At 37.0% G+C, this 17,364-nt stretch overlaps 1 protein-coding gene across 1 annotated transcript in view; it reads right to left on the reverse strand.

Moving 5' to 3' along the window:
- Positions 1-13,269, reverse strand: part of LUZP2 (leucine zipper protein 2) — a 191,372-nt gene extending 178,103 nt beyond the window's left edge. The window contains exon 1 of the mRNA XM_035550448.2: positions 13,208-13,269. Within this exon, the coding sequence (XP_035406341.1) occupies positions 13,208-13,269 (62 nt within the window). The remainder of the gene's footprint in view (positions 1-13,207) is intronic.
- Positions 13,270-17,364: the final 4,095 nt, after the last annotated feature.

The raw sequence follows: 17,364 nt of genomic DNA on the forward strand, positions 1-17,364 counted from the left end.
ACACAGAACACTTCATTCAGAGTTACCTTAATTCCAAGTGATGCTGCAAGGCACAGTAATAATGGTGAAAGAATAAACAGTGTTCTTGGCTCCAGTCATCTGTCTTGCAGAAGTTGGTATTACTATTGTTTGATAAAAGTCTATAGATCAACAGCTTCTAATCCCAGTGGTTTCTGTAAGTGTATATCCTAAATCACTGACTGACTGTAAGCTTCCTTTTTTTTCCCCCCTCCTTTTAAGGACAGTGTACTGTAACATAGGTCAAAAGGCTGAACTACTGGAAGCAGAAAACAATCATTCTGACATCCAAAGACAGTGTTAAATCCTCAGCCATTGTACACCAGCATAAATATACACATGCTTATCACAGGAGGTCATTATGTAGCCTCACCTTGAATATGGTGTATAGCTCTGGGCTCCACAACACAAAAAGGATGTTAAGGATCTGGAAAATGTCCAGAGGAGGGCAAACAAAGCTGATATGCTGGTAAGCATATCCTGTGATGAGAGGCTGAGGAGGCTTGCGTTGCCCTGTCTGGAGAAAAAGAGGCTGAGAGGTGACCTCACTGCTCTGTGAAACTGCCTGAGGAGGGGAAGCGGACAAGGAGGTGCCAGTCTCTTCAGTCTGGCAGCTGGTGACAGGATGTGTGGAATGGCACAAAGCTGCATCAGGGAGGTTCAGACTGGACATTTGGAAAAAAAAAAATTACCATGAGGATGGTCGAACACTGCAACATAATGGAACAGGCTTCCTAGGGAGGCATCTGGTACCCCAGGCCTGTCAGTGTTCAGGAGGCATTTGAATAATGCCCTCAGTAATATGCTTGAACTTCTTATTAGCCTTTAAGTCGTCAGGCAGTTAGACTAGATGATTTTTGAAGGTCCTTTCCAATTGAACTATTCTATTATAAACATTTTATTTATTTATTTTTAATTGTAGCATACCACAAGTATCATGGTGCTTTTTATTTCTTTATTTTATATATTATTTTATTTAATCTATTGCATCTGTTCTTTTTATTATTACTCAAAAAGAGATGCAGGATTCTGCTCATCTCACCTATTAATTCAATCTAGGCTTGTAAAATTGGAACGCACATTTTTAGCATATGTTTAGGGGCTATATAAAATGCACTCAGTTCATTTAAAAAAAAAAAAAAAAAAGAGGCCCAAAAGGACTCAGATCTTTCTCTAGAGTTTTGTAGCATGCAAACATTTTGAAAGCTTCAAAACCAGTTGAGACAAGAGCATGCAAAAGCACCTAGTGTTCCACATGCATCATGGGAATGGTTTGGAAGAGCCTTCAGGAAGTGTCAAGATGCAACAGGAGATTACAGTGATAACCCAACATAGCAAAAAAAAAGATACAGAAAACATATTGCGTAGGAAGCATTTAAAGCAACTGCAATTTCTCACATTACTTTTTCAGAAGTGCTGAACCAATGTCATTATCAACATAAAAAAGATCTGTAAATTTCCTGCATTTCAACAAAATATTTTTTTTACACTAAGTGTAAAACTGTTCAACTGAAACACTGCAATAGTAGAAGTTACATTAATTTTGAATTATTATGGTATTTGCTAGAAACCATGCTTGTCTCCAGTATAACTTTGTGCATTTGAAGGAAGTGGCAGAATATCAAAAAATAATTAAAATCTAATATAATTTGTAGAAATCATTTGATGCTTTTGATTGCAAAAGATGTATTCAGATTTGACACCTTAGCTGTTTTTTCATTAAAAAAGAAAAGGAAAAAGAAAAAAAGATTCAGCTATTTTGAAACATTTAACTGTATACGAGTAGAAACACACATATCTAATTCAAGCCACTGAGAAAAGATGGCCAAAGATCAATTTTTCATACTTCATTATGTGTCTACAACTAGAAAACCTTTACACACAGGCACATACACTATACATATTTATGTATTTTTCCTGAAGCAAAAGATCTTTTTACATTTGAAAAACACACTAGTGGAACTGTATCAAATTGCGCAATCTCTAGTTTATTTTTGTCAGTAACCACTATGATGACTTCGCATCTACTTCAAATCAGGGAATTTTCCCACTGCTGCTCTTTTTCATCAAATTAAGAAGGAACAGGTAAGAATTCTCTCCATCTTCATTAAAATGTGTTCAGTAACAATAGCTAAGAAGATTCTTAGTGTTATATGTTGACAAATGAAAGATACATCCTGAAGTGAATATTTGGTGTACGTCATTTATCAAGTTTGAAGCATTTTTCTAAATGGATATTTGGAGCATTTTTCTAGAACTTGTTAAGCTTTAAAGAATTAAACCTAGACCAATACCAGAATTTAAGTCACGAGCAGTAACAAGCAGAGCAGAACAAGTCTCCTTTCCTCCACACTCCAAAGTTTCTCAGAGTTTTATGCACATCTTATGTATGTAACATTCTTCATTTCTGTATTATATAATGAACAAAAGCTTGATGTAGCTGGCCTTTGGTAAAAAGGTGGTCTCCAGAAACATATCAATACTCCAGCTCAGTCATTCATCACTTAATATTGCTTTTTATCTACTTCCTTCTGACAGACATTAAAAACAATTTTCCCACTACCAACCCCTTTGATATTGTATCTTTATCCTGTTAGGTCCTACAACAGCTATGGTGATTTCTCACTTCTGACCTGGTATAGTGAAACTTCCTGACAACTTCCCTGCAAGTTATGTGGTTGAGAGATTGCTTGGCTAAGTATACTTGTTTCCAGTTTAGTTACAAATTAAATTGCTGAAAACTTATCTCCTTATTTCTCCAAATTGGTCTTTTGCAAGTTGTTGTGGTTTAGCCCAGCTGGCAGCCAAACACCACACAGCCGTTCGCTCACCCTCCCCCCTCCCTCTCCGGGATGGGGGAGAGAAATGGGAAAGTAAAGCCTGTGAGTTGAGATGAAGACAGTTTATTAAGACAGGAAAAATAATAACAATAATAATAATAATAATAATAGTATTAATAGTAATAATGTGTACGAAATAAGTGATGCACAATGCAATTGCTCACCACCCGTTGACCGATGCCCAGCCTATCCCCGAGCAGCCGCCCCCCCCCCCACCCCGGCTAGCCACCCCTATATATTGTTCAGCATGACGTCAGATGGTATGGAATACCCCTTTGGCCAGTTTGGGTCAGCTGTCCTGGGTCTGTCCCCTCCCAGCTCCTGCTGCACCCCCAGCCTGCTCGCTAGCAGGACAGAGCGAGAAGCTGAAAAGTCCTTGGCTTGGTGTAAGCACTGCTCTACAACAATTAAAACATCAGCATGTTATCAGCGCTCTTCTCATTCTAATCCAAAACATAGCACCCTGCCAGCTACTAGGAGGAAAATTAACTCTGTCCTAACTGAAACCAGGACACAAGTATTCAAAATAACAAAGATCTCGGTACTGGTTTGAATATTCTTCTACAGGAATAGCTCAAACTACTTTAAGGATCCTTTAATTCCCTACAACTTGGAGACATTTAAGGCAGATGGAAATTATTTCATCCTGCTTCAAGATTTCTTCACCTTCCTCAGGTAGGAAACACTCTCATCAACACAACACTGTTCCACAGGTTTAATCCAGCCAAAAAAAAAAAAAAATCATGTTTCTGTATTAACTAAATATTACTGGAAAAGACTTTCTATAACATATAAAGGCACCGCTTTAACATGTGATATAATCAAGTTTAAGCAGCAAAAGAAACATACGATGCCCTTACAGTAAAGGGTGAACGTATTGAAATTATATTTAATCCCAACTGCAGTATCAGCTTTTGTACATCATCTATTTGACACAGACAATCTAAGTCTTTCAGATTATATTTTATAAACCAGTCCTATGGGATTCATCTCTGACAAAAGAATCCCGTGTTCCTTAAGCACTTCTTTCTAGCGTACACATCATCTTGTATTTCTTCCTAGCTATTTCAAAAGCTATTTAAATGTTGTCAGTCTTCGGCACATATGAAAAGTGCAATACCATATATTACCACTTTAAACAGATAGAATTAAATTGCTGTAAAAACTGAATAGTAAAGTCTGTTTTCAAGAAATATTAATCAGTTCTTCAAATGGACTCAGAAAAACAGACATTTCTTTCCCCTTCCAGGAACCGATAGCACTCTTCCCTCGAGCAAAAAGGGCTCCAGCTGGGTAGAAATTAGAGAAGGAACTAGGGTGACTGAAACAGGGACAAAGAGAAAGGCACGAGTTAAAGAAAGATATTAAATGTCTGCTTTCATAAGCTTTTCTTAGCCAAACAGAACACATCTGTGCGTACTGAACAGCAGACAGTTGTTTTGCAAGTAAATGAAAAAGCAACTGCAGAGAAGTCTCTTTTCACTCTCTATGCACTTGAGTGTATTTTTTCATACATCATTCAAGTATGAACGCAGAGATTTCACAGAAAGCAGTATCTCAGGCTGTTTTTTTCACTAAATTAAACAGTACAGGCTGTATTGACTGCAAAGTTAGAGACACTAAATGAAGAAAACCCAAGGAAAGCAGCAAGGATACCATGGGTTCTGAGAGCCCCCTTCCTCTATTGTCATCTAGGCACCATGGTTACGGCATCATTTCCCGAGCCTTAACCTCTCCATTAAGCCAAATAACCTTATTCCTCAACTCCCAGTGAAACAAAGAAAGCTGCAAGGCTAGGCTTTCTGCAAGGGGTTAGAATGGATTTCTAAACCTCATGACCATTTGGTATCCCCTACACACCTCAACAGCGAAATAACAGTCTAATTTTCAAAGTACATAGCTCTCTCATTTATGTTCAGATTTTCAAAAGGTTAGTGCAGCCAATATGCTGTCCCCCTTTTGAAGTTCAAAAGGCATCAAGATTAGACTCATTTCACACATTTAAAGAAAATCCACTGCAGATTATAGGTATTAAGTCTTTCTAAAATGTCTGGTCCCTTGGCAAAACTTGGCTGCCTTCATATACGTGGAAACAAGAAAACAAAACCAACAAAAAAAGCCACGGTGCATATCTTCCATGGAGAGCATGCCAGGAACTCGTGGACTCTGCAGAATAGAGGGGTAGACCTACAGCGTGACTGACGGACTCAGCCAGTCACTAATAAGTACTAACAATACAATGGATATCTTGGGTATTTTGGCACAGAAAATGAGAATTAATCATGAACCGACCAGTTTCAGCAAAACAGCTCAAAGGTTTAGCTATTCAGTGTTTGATTTGTACCCTGGCTGAGGTTCACCCCATCCTGAAAAATATTTCTTTATAGAAAAAAAGCTCTAAGTGAGGTACTAGTAGAATTTATTTCATTTCTCCATTTTCAAGAGAGACATTCTCTTTGCACACTGAGCACATATTATGCTGCATCAGTAGGAAGAATCTTCCTCAACAACCAATCTAATGTCACCCAGAGCACATCTGCTTGCCAGCGTCATGCCAATTTGATTTTCACACTTTCTTTTTTTTCCTCATCTACATTTCAGTAAAATCTCACTTTTTTTTTTTTCCCCTAGCTTGCTGCCACAGGCTAGTCTGAAACAAGCATGAATGCAAAATCATTCAAATGTGATGAGGATTGGAAAAAAGTCTTAGCATAAGGTGTTTAGTAACATGGTCACAGTATATTACTGTGGTTACCATCACTCTAGATCCTCCTGTTCACCAATTCTGAGATCGTCTCATTACTTCCTTCTGTTGTCACTCACATCAACAAAGTCACAGAAGCCCTTGAAAAGAACTGTCAGGTATTGTGAATCCAGACGTGTGGTACCAGCAAACAAGGACATTGTTTACCCCATATAATACTAGGCAACTTGTCTCTCTCCTGGCCTCTTACACTATTGAACCAAGTTTTTCAAAGATCCCTAATGGCTGCTGCAAAAATGTTAAAGGGTTATACTATAATATTACAAAGACTGTAATGTATGATAAACCCCTCTCCTTAATTAAAAGGTATTTTGATGCTCTGTAGGTGAGAAGAGATTAGCTAAGCCAGAGACAGCACAATGTTTGCTAGAAGTGTGGTAGCCAGGGAGAAGTTTGCACAGAGTAAGGTTCTGCTGCAGCTCTATGTTCAAGTAAACGTGAAAGGTGTCTGTTCTGAAGTTTCCTAAATGCTGCAACTTCTCTAAAACTGAGTAAATCTGTCTTCTAACCACCTTCCGCTGTCCTACTCTGCAAATGAGGAACAAGCCTATCTATACCCCACAAGGAAGTTGAGAACATAAATTGGCAAAACATGTGCATTCATAATAAACAGCAATAAAAGTATGTAAAATGCCTAGGAAAATTACTAATTTTGGTAAAATAGACCAGCCAGCAGCATAGTAGCCTTATCTTCTTATGATAGCATGTGGAGACAAAACACATCAGAATTTTGACATTACACTGTACTACTTTCCATAGAAGCAATCAATCAATATTAGCAAATAAAACACTGAGAAATTCCACAGACTTATTTCTTCAGCTCAAAACCCGTATCCATTGATTTCTCTCGTGATTCACTGAAATAGTTTTTTTCAGCAAACATAGCAGAGCAATCAGCAATGTTTTTTTTTAGTGTTCCCTCTAAGATAGTACACATTAAAAATAAAGATTATTAAACGTGGGAGGGAATTGATGTAAAGGGAGAAGGTGGTTAAGTAACAGCACAAGAAGCAAAGGTAAAAAAAAAAAAAAAAAGAGTATCACAAACTGCTATTTAATGCAATGCCAAACTTTAAAATTTCTAAAAAGTACTTGCCACTCTGAAATGTTTGAAATTGCAAAATATAACAATATATAACAATATGCCTCTTAAACCTTTGAACAATATTAAGATTGAAGGATAGTATGAAGTGTCTTCATTCTTTCTGACAGATACATTATTTGTCTTCTATACAGAGAACATTTACAGATCTGACCCTTGCAAGACAGCTTGTACACCCATTGTGCAAAACTCGACAATGAGGAGAAAATGTTTTCTGACAAGTTGCATAAATGAGATTTATTTGTCTACAGATTGGTACATCACAAGTATTACTGTCTGGGAACAGGTTTCTGTTAAATATAGAAGCAATATCAAACCCACATTCTTACCAAAAGAGGGATTTCAAATTTAGTTTGGTATCCTTATATTCATCCCTGTCTGAATTAATAAATGAGAAACAAATAGGAAAGTGTCAGCATTATAATTTCTCTGAACACAAAGAATACATTTAAAATGTCAAAAGTAGTTCCACTGCAAGCCACCTGAGCTGAAATATATTTATACATCGCATAACAAGCAGAAGTCCAAACATTCTATTACATTTTTATGACTGAATTCTAGAGATCCTCGAGATTTACCTGATATTACATGGAACTTCAAGAAAATTTTAACTATAGATTAGATCAAATCTACAGTAAGTCTTTCCCAAAAGCTACCTTTTTTTTTTCCCTCTCTCTCTCTAAAGCAGCGTCTTTTCTTCTACTCCCCTTACTTGTTTTCCCTCTTTTCCCTTTCAGATTCATCTAACAGAAACAAACTTTCACAAAATTTATTTTGTAGTATTTCTGGCCAAACCGAGAAAGACTTGATTTCTGGATTTTTAATTTAGGTTGGCAGGCTTAAATTTGTGGAGCATTTCGCTATGTAATCTTATTGTCTGGAATAAAACATTTAAAGCATACCAATTCCAAGGTCATCGTTCTTAACCAGAAACTAGCCTCACGATCATAGCAGAAAATCCCACAAAATTTAAACCTTTTGACAAGAATCTACTACTCCCCCACCCCAAATAGGAGACTAACAGGTAGAATAAATGTGTGGTTACTCTGGTGTATACTACATAAGTCAAGCATTAAGCTTACATGCATCTACATAGTAAACTGTAGTGAAAGTACAGGTATTCCCAAACTAGCCTTAAGCAATTTCATTCTGATGCCATAAAGTCTACCTACAGCAGTTTCTGGCTTGCTTTTTTATTAAAGATAGATGTAACCAAACTACGTCGTTTAAAAACTACCTTGAAAATGCCTGCATTATACCGCAGCCTGGTTTAGCTTTTAATTACTGATTTCAAGTTTTTCTTTTTCCTTTTTTTTTTCTTTTTGTTTTGTTTTTAATACCACCGAAGTTCAAAACCTCTCCTAGAAGAAGGAAAAGGTTTTGTTTCACCAAGTAGTGAAACCAAGCAGTTTGCCATATTAGGTCCTCATTTATACATCAATAGACAGATAACGAGCTAAGTGCATTCCTTGAAATAATGGTGTTATACCACAGGTAAATGTGTCCCATTACATTTAAACACAGTCCACATGCTTTCTCCATGTATAGAAAGGTTGAGAGTCATATACTGAATGCCACTTCTGCAACTGAAGTACTTTCAAACAGTTAACCCAACATGCATAATCATCCAAGGTTGATAAAAAGCAAAACACTTTTGCAGTCTAGAAAATTCAGATGGCTGAAGTAAGAGTGAAAGGAATTCTGAGCAGGAGACACATTGTAGAGTCAACACCTCTGCATTTTGGGAAGAATACAAAAAGCACAATATTAAAACAGTCTTCATTATCCATGAAACTTACAGCAAAAACCCACATTCTTTTCTGCTAAAGCAGTCTACAACACATTACCATTATGCACAGTTCACTTTGAGTCACGAGGAAAAGGACAGACACTGCTGGACCTCAGCCTGGGATCACTGAGGAGAGTTGCTTTTATTCATTTGCTTGGGCATATAGCAGTGGAGCGGCTATAGTCAAGGATATCAGCATGCAGTAAGTCTCAGTCTTCCACCTCGTAATCTAGCAAGGTGTAGGGTTCTCCCTACTCTCATATAAGTCTAAATGAAAAGGTCACTTTGAACATCTGGCTATAGTCCAAAGGGTGTTTAAGTCGGGAAAGGTGAAGAACTAAAAAATACGGATTTAAGGATTTTAAATACAGACACACCCTAATAAAATGCCAAAGGCATTCCCCTTTACTCATCTTCAAATCTCAGATTGAGTTCTTCATAAAACTTTATCTGACTGAAGCTAAAGATATTTGTGTTTTCATGTTCTTTAATACAAGTTCCCAAAACCAACAAACACTGTAAAGGAAATAGCTGACCTCAAAAACTCATTAAGGGGAAAAAGCTAGTATTTGAGCCAGGTTCTCATATTTCATACGGTAAGAGAACTCAAGATATTTCCATGACTTCCAACAACAGGTGTACATCAGATCAAAACCCATACCTTCATTAAGCATCATCTACCAAGCAGAAATGAATACACTGCTGTTATCCCAAAGTAAAACAAAAGGTGGCATTTCTTCTGAAGCCACTGAATTATAGATTGCTTTATAACATCAGTTTCTTCAGACTGTCATTGAACTGAGCCATTAGGAAAAAAATAGCACCAGCCATTTCACTGCCATTAAAATAATACAGGATCTGACTTTTGTAGCCATGCTATTTGTACATCCATTTTTTGTGCTGCTGTATTAGTATTAAAATTGCTATTAAAATGCCTCTTGTTGGGTTTACGGGCCTGTTCTCAACTATAAAATTCTACCTCAGATTTTTTCAGTACTTGTATCTGTCAAATTTCATGTGTGGACAGAAGAGTCTGTGCCTTCATTACTGTCCTAGATAAAAAGGAATGTTATTTCACATCAAGCCTCTTCTAAAGAGTCACATATTTGTCATTTGGACCAAAAAAAAAAATGTTGGCAAACAAGAATTTAAATATCTGGCCTTCCAATGGTGGAGTTTAACTAATATGCAGAAAAGGGCCCTTCTAGCTAAAAAAAGACAAGTCTCATTAGACAAAATAATCTTTACCGCAGATCCCAGTTACTGACCCAAACGAGTAACTTCATGCAGATACTCCCTCCTACAAATAGTTTTTTACCCAGCCCGAAGGTTTAGGCATCTGCATCCACAAAAGCAGACAGGCAAAAATCAGACCCTTAACCTCTTTTATGCCGTGTACATTTACTGAGCACTTGGTGCAGTCGGACTTATTTCTGCAGAAGTAGTCTTCAGCATAGTATAAAAAAGTAACACATGCACCACCATCACACTACATCTGCCCAAACCAAATGGTCCAAGGAAATAGAAAAGTGGATAAGGAAACACAAGCTTCAGGATAGTTTGTACCAAGTTAATTTCACCTTTAGAAATTTAGTCCCTTTAACATTTTGTGGGCCTCAAAGCAGTGACTTTTACTCCTTCCATCTAAACACAGTGTTAACTGGAAAAATATACCTTAATCTCGTTAGTTCTTTGGCACTACGAAGAAACTTGAAATATGATTAAAAAGTAATCATTAATATAGAAAAGCATCTATTTCAAGAATACAAACTTCCAGTAATTTAACATTTAGTTCATGCATGTGGTTTTAGACTATGCCAAGCTGTTAGTTACATACAGCTCTGAAAATCAGAAATGACACAATCTTTAGAGCATAGCTGTGTATTCCTCTTTTTAACAATACTGTAAATTAAGAAAAGTAAATTAAGAAAAGTCAACATGCGTGTTAACATCATTCAACTCATCAATTCATATTTGTTTACAATTAGTCTTGAAGACGTGCTGTGGTCTTCTGAAACTATATAATCATGACATGATGCAAAGACAATAGCTTCACTGCATGACAAAGAAAAAGCTGCTGTCCACTTCTGCATCAAGTACTGCGCTCAGTGATTTCAACACCAAGGCTTTAAATAGCGATACTCTGCTTCTCTAGAAACTTATGTAACAAAAACTCAAAATGGAAAACTTTCTGCCCCATGAAGCTGATGCTTTTCCTTAGCTAAGCATTTTACACAGCAGAATATTAGACCCTGCTTTTTTTCTAACACAATTGCTCCTGAAAACCTGCTATGTTTGGGTCCAACCAATGCATTAACCGTATGTTCCCAAGAAATGCTAACTGCCAGAGACAGAACTGTCTTCTGCTAGTGCAGATTAAAACATAATCTCTTTCCAGTAGATGGCATATTGATAGCACCGTATCATTTTTAAGCTTCTAACATGTGCTGTTGAAAAATTACTCTACGTTCTACTAAGGCAGTTAAAAATCAGGCAACTGATGGCAGCTGCTGACCAGGACAGTCCACTACCTCCAGAATTCTGTAAATCACCAGTACTACGGTAGAGTGCCAACATCCTTTTGAACATGGTGATCAATCTAGTATCAAAAGCAAAACTTCACATTACAGCACATACTATACTCAAGGGCAATTTTAAATGGAGTTTCTCACACTGATCATTTTCATCCCTCACTTTGATAAGAACACAAATCATCACGTGTCACAAAGTTATACTCTTAAGAATATATACAATCCAGCTCATACTGTTCATAATTAGCACTCACATGACAACTTCAACTTCTTCATATTCTGCCCAACTTTTTTTTTCTTTTGGAGTGGGGGAACATGACTAAAATTGAAAAATTGAGCTACAAAACATGTTTTTATACAGAAAAATATTTTCTCATAGAGATGAAAGGCACTTGTTTTGGGGTTTTACACTAGATGTCTTGTCCCAGTCAGTCCCCTGAACACTGAAGTCATTTATTTGGCATTTCACAAAACCTATAAAGTATAAAAAATTATATTCATTTTTCACATCTCTTCACTATATTTTAATCTGTACAAAACCCTGCAAGATGCAAACTCGCATTTGCAAAAAGTGGCTTGGTACCCCACCCACCCCCTTTTTTTAAACTGTGGCATAATTCAAATACTTCTTTCAAGTGAGTAGAACTATTAATATGAATTCACAAGAAGTTTCACACTTGGCTGCTAGTGAATGTTTCCTTAGACTGCTTATTAAATCAGAAAGGAAAGTTATTGAATCACTGTATGTTACAATTCTCCTCTGAGTTTTATATTTCAAAGAGCATTGGAGTTGTTCATACTGACTGGAACTGCAGTCCTTAAATCACAAGTGTTACAGAAAAATTATACCCCTCCCCCCCCCCAAGGGAGTGAAATAATAAAATAACTGAAGCATTTTGATATCCCCACTTCTCCCTGCATTCAGGTCTTTTCCCACTCAGATTTTATAGTTATCACTTTCCTGGGTTCAAGTATGTACAGAGATGTGCTCCTGGTACACCTTACTTTGAGTACTTAGCAGGCACTTTTTTTTTTTTTCTAACCCTATAAACAATTAAGATCTGAAACATGAAATGCTGGGGGGGGGGGGGGGGGTAGAGGACACTTTAAATAAGCATTCTACATTGTACAAGAAAAGACCAAGAATAAAGGAACACACAATTCCCTGAAAAATGCCTTTATCTTCTGATAATATGCTTTACAGACTTATAAGTTGATAGGGTGCTTATTATTAGCACAGCAGAGAAATACCATCCTTAAAATTAAGGCTTATTTTCTGAGAAGCAACTAGAATCTAAGCAGCCTGAACTGAGAACAGTGTCATTAGGACATATCTACTCCACACCTGGCATTAACTCTTCATCTATGAATGAAACAATGAAATAGAGTGTTTTGATGTTATCTTCCCTTTGCCGAACAGGTTATATCCACAGCATAGAGAACATACCATCTCTGAGCAACTGTGCAATACGCATTATCTTATCAGAACACTGCATGGTCAGAACAGCTTTTATTTTTAGGCTGCAATAGATTTTCTTTGTATTTTCTCAGTGATATATTATACTTGCACAGAAAGGAACACTTCTAGACTGCAGTAACTTTTTAACACATTTCCTAGCATTGATATAATACTGCAACATCTCACCTGTATTTGACAGTAAAGAAGCTAAGCCCTAGGTCTCTGTTCAGATGCAAAAGCCTCAACTGAGATGAGATTGTTGAAGTACTTGTTTTTCCACACTCAATAGGGGAAACGTTAACATGTTCTCAATTTCAGGTCTTTGGCTTCCTTATTGCCTGTGAAGCAGAGTATTTGCTGTTTTTGCTGTATATATATGTGTGTGTGTGAGTATATAGATAGATAGACACATACAATGCTTATATTTGTTAACTGTCTTCCTTCACCTCATGAGCTCTGGGTCAACTTATATTGGAGCAGCTCTTTTACATCATAAAAAGCCTAGAAAGGCCAAATAAAAGATTCAGTATCCCTCAGAGGATCAGTAAGGGGAAAGATAAGAATCAAAAATGATAACTGCACTTTAAACTTACTACCCCAGTACAAGCTGAAATATGTATTATTTCTCTTGGGAATACTGATCTAAAAGAATAAACAGCAAACAAAACAGGAGAACTATACACAAAATAGCTCTCTGTACTCACCTAGTGCTGAAGACTAGTGCAGGAAAAAGAGGCAGCAAGTAATAAGCACAGATGAATTTCATCCTGTAGCTCCGCTGTTTTGTTCCGTTCTCCACTAATCGCTCTTCACACTGTCTCTTACCCCCTCTCTTCTCCCAGCAGCTCCTGAGCCTTGCCTGAGGGAGCTGCCTGCCCGGCGTGTGAGGTCCGTGGCTCTGTGTAAGCAGACAGACCAACGGACCGACTAACAGAGGGAGCTCGGAGTGGGATTTGAGCTCCAGGAGTGATGTCACGAGGCAGCAAGCTGCTGCTGCAAGCCCACAGCCTGATCGCCTGTGATTATTCAACACGCTGGCTGCTCTAGTCTCGTCCTGAAGGATTTGTTAGTACTCGCCGTTTAAGTGGCAGCCAGGGAGGGATGAGAACGCAGTGGCTAGCACTTTGTTTTAAGGTTGTAGTAGCAGAACAGATCTTAGGAATTCTTCCTGGAAGAAGAAAGAAAATGCAATTAAAGAAACACCAATATTTTATAATCAGAGTCTCCATTTGTTTGAAGTGAATCTGTACAAGATTCATGAGACAGAGGCAGGAATTGTTTGAAGTAGGTGTCAAGTTACAAATCAGCCTGCCAGACTAGATCTGGAAAGGTATCACTTCTGTGCAGTTACAGTTCACAATAAATTTCCATTCATTTCAATATAAATTTCCATTATATATTCATTCACCCCACTACCACATCAAGTTCAGAGAACACAAACAGCTTACAAAATTATATTTTGGAAACACTGATGTCATCTCTAAAACCCTTCAGCCACCAGAAACAATTCATAAGACCTTGAGAACATTTAAGACTTTTTTTCCCACTTTGTCCTTTTTTACTTAATCTTGATTAAACAAATAAATAAATTACGTTGTTTGATAAAGATGCTTTCAGAATTTAAGTATTCCCTTCCCTGACACAAGTGAAGTTTGCTGGATGGCAAATCATACAAGAACACATCATTTAAACAAAAATCAACTTTCTACATGCTACAGAAAAACACACTGGTCTACAAGTGAACAAGATCTGATCATCATAAGAGAGAGTTCTGGCTGTCTATGTGTTTTGGGGGTCATATGAAAGGCATCCAGAAACTACATTATACATCACTTGCATAAAAGTTTCCATAGCGTAAGCTGGAGCGTCATTGCATTCAACTGTTTGAGGAGTAATTTGGGATTGTATCAAAGCAAAGTTTGACCCTTAATAAGGCACTTACATGGCATACAGACTGAATTAATAAATTAAATTACACACATTTCCTGATCAAATGAGAGAGAGAAAGAAAAGAAAAAGGCAGCGTACGTAGCCAAAAAAAAAAAAAAAAAGAATAAAATGATGTCTGACAACTTCTGTTTGTGTCCCAAGTATAGTATTTCTTCCAGCACACCTAGTAGCAAGTTCTATTCAATCACATTAATTTAAATCAGCATTTATTGTTATTTTGATGCTACAATACCAGCATGAAAGAAACAGTCATGTTACCATGGATACTTATGGCAGAACAGTAAAAAGGTCATAAAAAGTGCAGTCAGCTTGTCATTTTCTTTTCCAGAAAAAGCCAACCTTCCCAGGCTACTAGGCACCTCTCAGGCACCTAAGAATGAGCAGCTAAAAGTTCTTCTATCGTTCCTTTATATGCACACATACAGGATGGAAGAAGAGGCAGGAGAAGGCAGTGGTACATCAAGAGAATCACAAGAGAATCATTTATGACTAAAGTTAAGCATGTTTAACACACATCATGGAATTTTGCAACTTAAGGAATTAATCTCAAATTTTGCCTCTTTTTGGGGGGTGAGGGGGAGACAGATCAATAGAAAGGCCTTTTGCAAAGTCTCAGTTTCTGTTCAAGGTTCTCACCGTCCTTACAAGGGAGAGGAACTCAACATGAAGTTGGGTGACACCAGCTCAAGTAGTCTGGCAGCATCCAGATGTCACTTTACTGTTCTTGGCATAATTTCTCCACCTTCATCAGAACTGACTGAACAATTAGGAACTTTTCATGCTTTCCAGCACTGCTACTTTAGTCCTACTCACATGTGAATATCCTATGAAGATACTTTAAGAAAATAATGCTGCAGCTCAGTTTCAGCCTATGAACACCTCAGACTCAGTGTGAAGGTATTTCCAGCGAATTTTCCCATCTGAGGTCATGATATGGGAATGGGGAATCTCAGTCCGCTTAGGCACAGCCTGTACACAACCAGACTATTAAATCGCAGCAGCAGCAGCTAACCCAGGATTACAGCAACTGCAACCCTAATATGCACAGATGAAGTTGTATTACTCTTAAGGGAAATGCTCAGTGGTGAATGGAGGTAGGATATAAGAAAAGCTGGAGTTTTAGAGGCAAACTTCTTCTACAATTAAGGACAAGGCACTTAATGTTAAATGCTACTGTTGTCAGACTTGATTGTGCTCAAGCTGTTCACCTGAAGGAGCATAAAAAGACAACCTTTTAGCCCTCCAGTACAACTAACTAACCCAGATCCTGAGCTTCAGAGATTTTGTTGTTGTTATTTTTTCTAGAGGAGATCTATCTTAACAGCATGAGGTACACCTTAAGAAAATAATCATTTATACAAAAAATGAGAACTGTAGAATTTCTTGGCTTTACAAAGTCTATTTGTTTGGTGCTATGCATACTTAAAGGTGGAAGATCACATTGACACATAACAAACTTCAAAGAGCTTTGATAGAAACTTTCCATATAAAAACATTACACACACAACTTAAACATATTTTATTTTCTCTCACAATTAAATTTTTCCCCTTTTTGGTTAAATTTATTGACAGTCTTATTGAATATATAATCACTCTCCTAGCATAGCAAGAAGAATTAAGGTGATTATATATGTTCTTGTACAAATACCTATACATTAAATATATATAAGAATAAAACAATGGGACAATTATTATGAAACTGAAAAATTATACATTTCCTTAGAAGTGCCAGGTAGTCATCACACAGATTCTTGCAAGTTTGGCTAAATACACTGATAATATGGGAAGACTGTAACCTGTTTTAGGGAGAGAAATCTTCTCTCTTCCTTTGAATAATATAGTACACGCTTACGTTTGCCAGAGCAGAAAAACATTCACTTATGCCTTTTTTTTTTCTTTTAAATAAAGTAACTATTTTAGCAGGGGTTCCAATTTTACTTTCATTCTTTGGAAATAGCAGTAAGAAAAAAGAAAGAATCATGAAGTAATGGCGTATGTGATATTCAGTTATCTTGAATGCATATGTGCTGATACAAAATTTCTATAAATGCACTTAATGAAGCAGCCCATTAACATATCTTGTTGTACAACAACAAAATTGTCAATGTGGAAGTCTTCACAAGACTTTACACCGAATATTTTCAGAAGAATAAAGGCACGACACTTCGGAAAATATAATACATTTAATTTCAGTATGCTTTTAGGATCATTATTATTAGTGAAAGACTATGACTGAAGCAAAGCTTCAGGCAGAGCTCAATCATCCCAATATCATGGCCAGTACTCTATTAAGCAGATTGTATTATGATTTAGATGCTATATCACTACTGCAGTGCAGAGAATGCCAGATTTTATTTTATGTTTGTATACAAACATAGATACATGAATGCACACATACATCTATTTTCATTGAACTGTAGCATCATTATAGATAAGTAGAACAGTAACTTGATATACTTTTATAGTAAGACATAGAACTGCAATATGTTGGATAAATACTAGACACTGAGTTCCCAAGTAATAACAATCTTTGAAGTCTGATAAATGGCAAGTTAAATAACAGGAAATTTAAATAACAGGAAATAAAAAAGCAGGCAACAATACTTAAGGATAGTTGTTATGAGCTAGGTAATGGACATATCGCAGACCTCAGGGATGCAAAATAGCCACCAGTGTAATTCTGAGACGGTAATGCTTGTTAAGCAGGAGCAGAAGGGACAAGACCTACATGAGCCAGTTTCGCTTCTTTGCTGACAACTGAGAAAGCAACTGTCTCCTCTTTCTGTTACACTGCCACACGCACAGCCTTATTAGGAGGTTGGTTAACACCACCAATGGGAGTTTGTCTCTCTCTGCCCCTTATGTTAGTAGTTCCTAAATCAGGTACATTTTGTATGTTTTGAAAAATATC

Source organism: Cygnus atratus, chromosome 5 (assembly GCF_013377495.2).
Source record: "Cygnus atratus isolate AKBS03 ecotype Queensland, Australia chromosome 5, CAtr_DNAZoo_HiC_assembly, whole genome shotgun sequence".
NCBI lineage: Eukaryota > Metazoa > Chordata > Aves > Anseriformes > Anatidae > Cygnus > Cygnus atratus.